We start from the raw sequence: 12,022 nt of genomic DNA, 5'->3' as shown, positions 1-12,022 counted from the left end.
GTTCCTCTGGCTGCTCCTGGGTACATTACATTCAGCGCAGGCGATTAATGGCAAATGGACACCTCTGACGCATGTCTAAACACAGGCAGCAGAATCCTCTGTACATGCGCCACAAGCATCCATTTGCCTTCATCGCCCTTGCCGAATAGAAAGTACCCAGGAGCAGCCAGAGGAAGCGCAGGTAAATACCTTTACTTCAGTGACACCGAGGCCCCTATGCGCCTCCATTAGGAAAGGATACAGTCATGTATGCCTGTATGGAGAATACATGGCTATAAACTGGCCAACCCCTTTAATGTGTACATCCACCTTTAGGCACAGCAATGCCTAAACTGCCACCAAAAGCTCTCAACATCAAAAGTAAGAACTACGTCAGGACAGTTTCCACCAGCATGTACGTGTCAAAGGAGCCAGCTATGCGAGTTCACAGGGGAAAGGCAACCTCAGCATTCCTCACGTACTCCCAGCTGAGCAACCATAGTAATACAGAAGACACATGATGGGAATGACAAGACATTGTTAACCTGGATTCTGGTTTATTAAAGCAGAACCCCTCCAGAATGTAATACACATGTGCTGGAGTGCTGCAAAAGGGAAGTTCAATGAAAAAGGTTCAAATAAAAACCGAGAAGTGTGTGCAGATCCATGGATTTACATAATTCTGATGCCGCCGCACGCCATAGGGCGATGTCACTGCACGCTATAGGGCAGGGGGTATACAACCTGTGGCCCGGGGTCCACATGCGACCCTTGATATCATTCTGTGCGGCCCGAACCATCTGGTGACAGACATGCAAGTCTATGTCTTGTGGCTGCTCACATGCATTTTTATGTATTCTCCCACTAGATGGGAGTCCTGGAGGAGTAACCAGATATTTATGGTATATACTGTATGTACAATATGCCATAAATACAGTATTTAACTTTTATTTTCGGCCCTTGGGATTCCTTCAGTCTGACAATGTGGCCCCACCCAGAAAAGGTTGTGCACCACTGCTATAGGGCGATGTCACCACTGCTATAGGGCGATGTCACCGCAAGCTATACATTCTGGGACAGCTCCTTTACCGGACATAATGCACTGCACCGGTTCTCTGGAATTTTCTGTGTGTGTTGGGAAGACAGAGAAAAGGGTTTCTGGTAGGGTTGAGCGAATCAGGTTTGGACTGCTGTAGCCGAACCAGATTAGTTTGGAAACTTCATTAACAATATAGTCTCCAACCTACCGTAAAATGTATTTGCTCTGCGGAGGTCTTGTGATCTTGGCAAAATCCAAAGCTGAACTCAGCTTTGTGCCTCATTAACGAGTTCAGCTTCGGATACTGAACTGTAATTTATGCGCATAACCGAAGTGTTACGTCACAGACATGAGACAATGCAAATTTTGCGATATTTACAGAAAGATCGCAAAGACCTCTGCAGAGCCCATACATTTTACGGTAGTAAATGTACATGTGCCTACCAGGAAATACTGCCCACTTTACACTGACATTCTACACACTGCAAATACTGCATATTGTGCCAGCACAGGCCAAGGATTTTTGGCCACAATTACTTTTCAATGCCAATATCTTACCACTCAAGGTAGCTTCAGCTAACCCTGCACATTCAGGAACTACAGATATTCTCCTTGGCCTCTCTGCAGCAATCACAGAGCTCAGGGTGCTTTGCATAGCCTGTGCCAGCCGTGTAACAGACAGGATATTGCTCCCATGAACAATCACTCCTATTTTGCTTATAACCTTGCACAGATCAGGATCTACACTGTAAAGCCTGTACTAGAATGGCAGATTATCCAGGTGATTGTAAGGAAGGAAGCCTTCCTGGCAATCACCTGCTCATCAGCGGAGGAGACCCGTGCTATTACTTGCAGAGATCTCCTCTAGAGTATGAGAAGCAGCGAGAGCTAATGCCATTGATTGTCCCCATACTGACTAGTTGTTCACCGGCAGCAGATCATGATGAGACAGCATGATCTGCCACTAGCAAATAATTATATTTAAGGCTTTAGGCCTCATGCACACGACCGTTCCATTTTTTGCGGTCCGCAAACTGCAGATCCGCAAAAAAACGGAAGCGGCCCGTGTGCCTTCCGCAATTTGCGGAACGGAATGGGCGGCCCATTGTAGAAATGCCTATTCTTGTCCGCAAAACGGACAAGAATAGGACATGTTCTATTTTTTTTGTGGGGCCACGGAACGGAGCAATGGATGCTGACAGCACACACTGTCCGCATCTTTTGTGGCCCCATTGAAGTGAATGGGTCCGCACCAGAGCCACAAAAACTGCGTCTCGGATGCGAACAACGGTCATGTGCATGAGGCCTTATTCACACGTTAGTGTTTTGGTCAGTGATTTCCATTAGTGATTGTGAGCCATAACCAGGATTGAAGCCTCCACAGACATAAGGTATAAGGGAGAGATCTGCTCCTGCTCTGTGTTTAGAGCCGCATCTGTTTTTGGCTCACAATCACTGATGGAAATCACTGACCGAACGCTGATGTGTGAAAAAGGCCTAAAACTGTTAAAAGATTGGGATTGCTTGTTCATCAGGTAATCGGCGGCATTATTACACTGCCAGATCATCACTAACAAGCATTCATACAAACACTTGTTAGTGATATCGGCCGGTCTAATACACCCTTTAGGTATACTCCCAAGTGGCAAATCAGTTAGTGAGATTTCTGCCACTGTCCCTTTCATCTTGCAGCAGAAACAACCCTATGTAAATTATTTTAAATCACAGACATTTGTGAGACTAATCTTTCACATGTCAACATGGCCTTAGGCTACATGCACACGACCGCGCCCTGTTTTGCAGTCCACAAATTTCAGATCTGCAAAACAGTTTGCGCAACAGGCAGCCCATTATATAAATGCCTATTCTTGTCAGCCAAACGGACAAGAATAGGACATGTTCTAACTTTTTTTTTTTTACAGGGCAACGGATGCAGACATTGAAGTGAATGGGTCCGATCTGCAAAAATGCGTCTCAGATGTGGATCCAAACAACAGTTGTGTGCATGAGGCCTTAGAAGACTGTTCCTACTCATAAAGTGAGTGTTCCGGTAATGGTTGTATATTACAGTATTACTGTATAACTTCACCAAAGTTATGCTTCGTCACTTCAGCACAGTAACGAGGAAGTACTTCCCCTTCGAGGACCTTACCTCTTTGCTTCCTCCAAGTGACACAAATATTCATAGGCCACATTCTGACGTCTCCTTTCATCCATCTCTTCGGCTGTAAGCCTTTCCTCGTCCAGCACAGCTGTAGAGAGAAAGAAATACACTTAATATGTGAGCGCATCAGACCACGGACATTACTTTACCTCCATATCCTTGGATTACCTTTCAAGCCACTTAACATTTTAATTGGAAGATTCATTGTTGCATGGCTGGAAGGCATAGTTAGCGGTGGGTAAAATAAAGGGAAATGATTGGAGACCGACTAAGGCCTCTTTCACACGACCGTATGGCTTTTTCAGTGTTTTGCGCTCCGTTTTTCACTGATCCGTTGTTTCGTTTCTGTTGTGTTTCAGTTTCGTTTTTCCGTATGGCATATACAGTAATTACATAGAAAAAATTGGGCTGGGCATAACATTTTCAATAGATGGTTCCGCAAAAACGCAAGACATACGGATGCATTTCCGCATGTGTTCCGTTTTTCTGGCGGACCCGTTGACTTGAATGGAGCCACGGAACATGATTTGTGGGCAATAGGACATGTTCTATCTTTCAACTGAATGGAAAAATGGAAATACGGAAATGGAGTACATTTTTTTTATTTATTTTTTTGCAGAACCATTGAAATGAACAGTTCCGTATACGGAATGCAAAAAACGGCCCGTAATTGGAAAAAATATAACGGTCGTGTGAAAGAGGCCTAAGGGTACTTTCACACTTGCGGCAGAGGATTCCGGCAGGCAGTTCCATCGCCGGATCTGGCAATCCGGACCCAAACTGATGGAATTTGTCAGGTGTCTGACAAATGCACTGAAATACTGGATCCGTCTCTCCGGTGTCATCCGGAAAATCGGATCCGGTATCAATGTTTTTTTGTTTTTTTTAAAAAAAAAAGGTCTGCGCATTTTTGGCTGGAGAGAAAACTGCAGCATGCTGCAGTATTTTCTCCATCCAAAAAACGTAAGAGGGACTGAACTGATGCATCCTGAACGGATTAGGCTACTTTCACACTTGCGTTCAGAACGGATCCGTTTGCATTACCATGAACAAAAAAAACAAAAAACACTTTTTTTTTTGTTCACGATAGTGCAAACGGATCCGTTTTGACTTTACATTGAAAGTCAATGGGGGACGGATCCGTTTGAAAATTGAGCCATACTGTGTCACCTTCAAACGGATCCGTCCCCATTTACTTACATTGTAAGTCTGGATGGATCCGTTTGCCTCCGCCTGCTGAGCGGAGCGGAGGACAAACGGTGCCAGACTGATGCATTCTGAGCGGATCCGCATCCACTCAGAATGCATTAGGGCAGTACGGATGCGTTCGGGGCCGCTTGTGAGAGCCTTCAAACGGAACTCACAAGTGAAAGTAGCCTTACTCTCCATTCAGAATGCATTAGGATAAAACTGATCAGTTCTTTTCCGGTATTGAGCCTCCGTGACAGAACTCAATACCGGAAAGCAAAAACGCTAGTGTGAAAGTACCCTAACACAAAGTAAAGGCCCTTTCACACAGGGAAGTTATCCGCTAGTAAGACTCATATTAGACGAGTAGATATAGCAAGTCAATCAGTGCATTTCCATGTACTAATCACATGGTTGTATGGGGACAATCAATGGTTAATACAATCAATGATCTCCATTTAGTCTGCGTTTGTCAGCGGCACATCCGCTGTTTACACACTTTTATGCTTGCATATGTTTGCTCGTTTGTCAGCTGACTAGCTGGCATGTTCACATGGGGCAACTATCATGGAAAAAACCTGCAATATATGACACCAGAATAACCTTATTTTTACAAGATCCTCATAACTTGTAATCATGAGAAGGGCTGAATGATCTGAATGTAAAAAAAGCTCCATGTACAGAGGTAACTGTGAATGTAAATTACTGTATATACTGTCACAAGAATAATACTGAACAGGTTCAATAAATGCATGTATTCATTTCATCTAGCTAGATAGTCCTAAAGATTTTAGGGCAATATAACAAACAAATGTAATACAAATTTAATAAAAAACAGAGCACCATGCTCCTTCAGATGCTGTATATCAGACAATGGTTCCCCCCATGCTCCATCCGATACCATGCATTAAACTGAAGTTTCCATCATGCTCCATCAGATGCGATATATCAGACCATGGTTCCCGCCATGCGCCATCAGATGCCATATATCAGACCAAAGTTTCCCTATGTTCCATCAGATGCGATATATCAGACCATGGTTCCCGCCATGCGCCATCAGATGCCATATGAAACCGTGGTTCCAACCTAAACTCCAGTAGATGCCATATATCAGACAATGGTTCCAACTTCCCACTATGCTCAATCAAATGCCATATATAAGACCAAGGTTCCCCCATGCTCCATCAAATGCTGCATATCAGACCAATGTTCCAACCATGCTCCATCATATGCCATACATCAGACCAAGGTGTCCTTATGCTCCATCAGACCAAGGTTCCCCCATGCTCCATCAGATGCTGTATATCAGAAGAAGGTTCCCACCATGCTCCATCAGATGGCATACATCAGACCAAGGTTCCCGCCATGCTTCATCAGATGCTGTACAGCAGACCACCATTCCCCCACGCTCCATCACATGTCATATAATCAGACCATAGTTCCCACCATGCTCCATCTGATGCCATACATCAGACCAAGGTGCCCCTATGCTCCATCAGATGCCATACACCAGACTACAGTTTCCCCATGCTCCATCAAAAGCCATATATTAAAACCAAGCCCCCTCCCCCCTGTTTTTTGTTCTTCCAAAGAAAGCCTCTATACTACATCATCCTACACAGAACTATAGTTTCCACAATAATTCCATCTTGTTTTTTAATGTAACATTTCAGCTTAAAATTATCTTCATAGCATTAGGAACTTTATTATACAGTGCTCCAACCCCATCATACAAAGTTACACAAAAAGTTTAAAAAGAGCCACCACTGGGGGGCACTAAGTATCTTACTGCATATGCAGAAATTAATTAATAAAGAATGTTGGACCTATAAATGATATTTGCATTAAGACCATATTTTGCCTATGGCATATCTAAATGGCATTTGTGTTGTATGTCTGGCACATGTGAAGAGAGTCTCCTGACGCATAAAAGCATGGTTGACCATGCTTCTCAATAAAGTGAAAATGTTCTAGCTGCATACTGCAACCAATCACTGAAATAGGTGAGGACCACAGAAGTCTATGGAAACGTGGTCTATACATCTGGAACATTTTTGGTAGTTGGAACTAGTAATAGATTTAAAAAAAAAAGAAAAAAAAAAAGTGGAAAAGTCCAAGAGGAAATTATTTGGTTCATATAGTAACAGTACAGGGAATTCTAGGCCCTAGCCCGTGGGCCCCTTGGAGGCAACATGCAGAAAAAGACCACCACAGCACTACATGGTAATCCCTTCCATACATCTATAATGGGGTTGTTTCTCCAGCATGTGCACGGATTTCCGCAAGCCCCATTTGCATGACTAGGACAGTCACAATCATCTCTGTAAGAAATCTGCCACATGTGAACCTAAATGTTCTCCCTATGGATTCCTTTCCTGCCCGAACTGGACCAAAGACAAAACTGAGGCTAATATAACAAGGACTAATACATTTCTGATGTCATACACTACTTGTAGCCTGTGAGAAGTAGTGTGGCCCCCTAGTTGGATACGTCTATAGGAAGCTGTGTGTAAACTACTATGAGAGGACATAAATAAGACATGAAGGTTTCTGTGTCAATTTGTAAGTCTCCTACGGACACGGCACATGCAGGAAACACAATAATCGCTTCCTCCCCTGTATCTACCAAGACATTTCCTAGACCGGGGTTCCTGCACTTTCAGCCATGTGTATGTTACACTTATCCTAACAGGCTGCCACAAGAGTCCTGACGTGAAGAGCCAGACGTGTCCCTAGCCATGTACATTAGAAGACAATAGATATATTACCACAGTGGTACTTGTGCATTTCGCTCATCCTTTCTGGCCAACTTACTGAAGTCCAGAAGTCAAAATAAGCGAGAGAAAGTGTTCAGCAAGAAAAAAAATCTTGCTAAAATGTATCTGCATCTCATAGTCCCAGTCAAGGGGGCCCCTGACCTCTTCCTTAAAGGGGTTATCTAGGAATTGATATTGATGACCTTTCCTCATCATAGGTCCTCAATATCAGATCGGTGGGGGTCCAAGCACCAAAGGGGACTGAGCTGCGTCTAGGCCAGTGTTCCTCAACTCCAGTCCCCAAGGCCCACCTACTGGTCACGATTTGAGAATATTCCTCAGAATGAATACCTGTGGTAAGTCCTGATCCACTGACACTAATTATATCACCTGCTCAATACTAAGGAAATCCTAAAAACATGACTGGCAGGTGGGCCCTGAGGACCGGAGTTGAGGAACACTGGTCTAGGCCACATGACTTATGTACGGTGACGTCACTGGCCTAGTAAGAGGTCAAAACGCTCACAGAGTGCTATGGGCCTCTTCCAACAGCTGATCAGTGGGGGTATCAGATCCCCGCCAATCAGATATATATGGCCTACCATGAAGGCCATCAATGGTAAAAATCCATTAAACCCCCCAGCAGCACCTCTCCAGAGCTTTCTATCGGTCTCGGTTTACTAGGCAGAAGTGATGACACTGCATTGACAACACAGCACTGCCAGGTTATGCGACATGTCGTTGACGCAACATGAGCGCTGCAGGCTAACAACAGACCAGTAGGGCACACTGGAGCGATGGTCCATGAACGCCTTGCAATATTTTATACAATTTAGCAGGGATCACAGGTTGTCAACGTAATATCATTGCAGCGGCAATTCGCGTTTTTTTATTTTTTTTATTTTGCAGGAACCTAGCGATGGAGGCTCCTACTGAAACCTCCGCCACCGATATGAACCTCTGGTCCTGCAGAGTTGACATCATCTTCCCGTCTGTAGCAGTGACGTTCCATACACACCAGGTCACTATGCAGCCACTGTCCACACCAGTATACAGCACATGACTGCTGAGGCCGGTTGAAGCGGTGACAGTGTGTACCGGACATTACTGCTGCAGCCAGGAAGGTGACGTCAGTGCAAAAAGCAGCAGAGGAGAAAATGGTGTGTACGACCTCTTTTGTTATTTTATAGCACATTTACTGTTGCTGCCAGAGTTTTAATTTAGGGCTGTCAACCTCTTCAAATCCTTCACTTCCTTAGACCATTAGGTGAATTTAATTAGTATAAAATATTTTTTACTTATTTTCTATTGCCTAAAACCTGGGTGCGTCCTATAATCATGACTATCTAATAGTCCAAAAAAGATGGTAATTGGGCAATTGTACAGTATGCGTGCTCATCCTCCACTGTCAGTAATCCTAATGTTAATTCTATAATGCTCCAGGTCCTCAGAGCATTTGCCGGAAGATACATAATTGAACATCTTCTAATTTACACTACAATTAGTTATTAACCCTTGAAAAGTGATAGCCAAAGGCTAGTGATCTACTGCTGGAAAACCAATGCACTTTTGGTTGACAATGGTCTATGTAGCTTTGCACACCCATAGTCATATGTTCCTGCTTAGATGTGGTGACTGTAGATATTCGCATTATAAATGTGATCCCCAGACGGGCCGAGACTACACAGTACATTTTATTAGTGCTTCATACCTATGAGGTGTGGCACATTGTGACCACAAGTGGCTAAAGATGGTAGACTTACTACAAATGAGGTCTCAGCAGTAACTCCATGTATGCTTACTACATGTCAAATACTGTACGCAGTGACCTAGCCAAGTCTGCTGCACAAAAAAGGCTTAAAAATAATTTAAACATGTTAAGGCCTCATGCACACAAACGCGCGCGCCCCGGGTCGTGCTGCGGCCCGCAAATTGTCGGCCGCAATGCTCGAACACCCATCATGAGGCAGCCGCAGCAGATCGCGGACCCATTCACTTTAATGGGTCCGCGATCCGACCATTCCGTAAAAGATAGAACATGTTCTATCTTTTTGCAGAACGGAAGTACGGGACGAAACCCCACGGAAGCACTCTGTAGTGCTCCCATAGGGTTCCGTGCCACATCTCCGGATTTGTGGACCCACTGAAGAAACAGGCAGGAGGGGGATGCAGCTGCAGTCTGGTGTGTGGCGCTGCGTGCTGTGAGAGGGGAAAGGGTGGGACACCTGATTGACTTGGGACACCCCAGTTCTTATACAAGGTCAGGAAGAGCCGCTTACTCAGCAAGCAGGGAGAGTGAAAATACCCAGCAGGAGGGAAGAAAAATGACTGAACTAATGCAGGTTAGAGACGACATTTCTAGCTGCACTACATCTAGTCCGCAATGCAGACAATAATAGGACAGGTTCTATTTTTTTGCGGAACGGAAATATGGAAACGGAATGCACATGGAGTACCTTCCGTTTTTTTGTTTTTGTTTTGAGGACCCATTGAAATACGTTCGTGTGCAAGAGGCCTAAGGAAAGAAGGGAGATTTATTTTTGTGATAGTAGAAAGAGGGAAACACATCTCTGTCCTTTTCTCAATGAATGAGAAACGACAATTGTTCTTTGGGATTACACAAATGTGGAAGCTGAAGATTACTGTCTGGAAACAACCATGCCACCTTTGACTCACTGCTTGCTTTTCCTCAATAATCTCCCGCAGGCACCGACAAGTCCCAAGGAGTACAGCTCTGCCCTGTATACAGTACTGAGCAGCACAGAGGACAATGTGTTGGTATAAATACAGGGCTGCAGGTGCAGAAGAGCAGCCAAGACATCGGGCAAACAGAAAGGAAGGCTTCTTTCCAATAACAAGGTGACCTATTCATGCTGTACCAACTGGAACTGCTGGATTAGGTTACTTTCTACTATAGGTATACAAACAGGGCATGCACTGTGCAATATAGGGTTGTCACAATGCCAAAATTTTGATTCGATTTCGATACCATAAAAAAGTATTGCGATATTCGATACCACGCAAAAAAATTAAAAACACCAAAAAAGCCGTGTACATTCCGCATTTTATGGACATCCAGCCCATACTAGAACACAGTACTATACTATTTTTTGGGGTGACAAGGTGACTAAAAAAATGTTGAATCTATTTTAATAGATTTTTTTTATCGTTTATATATTTTATATGTAAATATAAGAAAGGGGATGAATTAAAACTTTATATTTTATTTCTTTTTTTTTACTTTTTATTTAATAACAATTAGCCCTTAGGGGCTAGAACCTGGGATCTTTTGATCCCTTGTCCTATTCACCCTAATAGAGCTTTATTAGGGTGAATAGGACTTCACACTCTCCCTGCTGTGTGCATAGTGCACACAGCAGCAGGGAGCTTACCATGGCAGTCAGGGCTTCAGCAGCATCCTGGCTGCCATGGTAACGATCTGAGCACCGCGATTTTACTGCTGGGGCTCCGATCAGAAGCTGCCACTGCACCACCAATAAAAAGGAGGAATGAGGAGGGGAGAGGACCCTGTGGCCACTGGGCCACCAATGATTACAATATTGGGCAGAGGGCACACTATGCCATCAATGATTATAATACTTGGGGGGGGCACACTGCACCACCAATGAAGATAATTTACTCCTAAATACAAATATAGGCTACGGGTGCAAGCCGTATCACATACCGGGCACCCAGCCTCAATGATCACCCGATTCGCAGCAATTAACCCCTCAGGTGCGGCACCTGAGGGGTTAATTGCCATGGATCGCATACCCTGTTGTTTAGGCTGGGTGCTGGGTATGTGATACGGCCAGCACCCATAGCCTATATTTGTGTTTAGGGGGTAAATTATCTTCATTGGTGGCGCAGTGGTCACAACCCCTCCCCTCCTCCTCACTGCACTTGTCATTGGTGGCAGCGGCGGCCGCGTCACAGTGGGGAAGGAGGGACTGTCTCCTTCTCCACTGTGCTGCGGAGGAGAGCATGGTGCGCGCTGAGGACGGCACGTGCCATGCTCTCTAAGAGATACTAGGCTGTGCAGTAGCACAACCTAGCATCGGTAAATAGCAAATCCCGGTATCGAATCAATCCAGGTCTAAAAGTATCGATTGGGCATCAATAGTTCGATATTCAATATTGCACTAGGGTTGCATTGGCTATCAAAAGGTGAACAATTGTTTAAAGCAGTGGTCCCCAACAAGTGGGTCAGGAGCCACATGTGGCTCACCTTGGGAGTCCTGAGTTATGACCATATGTACTGGTATATGACATGGTTGCAGACTTAGCGTGCATTCACCCATTCATTTCAATGGGGCCACAAAAGATGCGGACAGTACACCGTGTGCTGTCCGCATCCGTTGTTCCGTTCCGTGGCCCCGCAAAACATATGGAGCATGTCCTATTCTTGTCCACGGTTGAGGACAAGAATAGGCATTCTCTATATAGCACAGGCCATGTGTGGTCCGCAAAATGTGGAAAGCACACGGCCGGTATCCGTGTTTTGCGGACCGCAAAACACTTACGGTCGTGTGAATGCACCCTTATACTAAGATTACCATCACACAGTGCCATTTTGGATGGTATAATAGAAGTGTAAAAGTTCACACTAAAATATTTATCAGCAAATGTTTGCAATTTCATGTGTTTAGTTAAAATTTCTCCCCTCCATTTTTGAATTGCCTGTTGCTCCTGACTAGTGTTTTGAGCGAACCTCTTTTTTTAATTTTGCCGTACAAGGTTTGGGTTATCTAAGAGTCCCCTTATGGATTCCGCCACCACAGACCATGGTCCGTAATAGCGGAATCCATAACGGAATTCTTAGATAACCCAAACCTTGTAAGCTGAACTCATCCCTACTCCCGACCATTACTGAAAGTTGAATGTGGATCACAACAT

The 12,022-nt window shown here is 44.5% G+C and overlaps 1 protein-coding gene across 1 annotated transcript in view; it reads right to left on the bottom strand.

The window, feature by feature from the left end:
* Positions 1–12,022, bottom strand: part of IQGAP1 (IQ motif containing GTPase activating protein 1) — a 145,231-nt gene that overhangs the window by 109,202 nt on the left and 24,007 nt on the right. The window contains exon 2 of the mRNA XM_044279561.1: positions 3,171–3,270. Within this exon, the coding sequence (XP_044135496.1) occupies positions 3,171–3,270 (100 nt within the window). The remainder of the gene's footprint in view (positions 1–3,170; positions 3,271–12,022) is intronic.

Source organism: Bufo gargarizans, chromosome 2, assembly GCF_014858855.1.
Source record: "Bufo gargarizans isolate SCDJY-AF-19 chromosome 2, ASM1485885v1, whole genome shotgun sequence".
Taxonomy (NCBI): Eukaryota; Metazoa; Chordata; class Amphibia; order Anura; family Bufonidae; genus Bufo; species Bufo gargarizans.
Note: the sequence above shows the minus strand (reverse complement) of the source record. Positions and strands in the feature narration are given on the sequence as shown.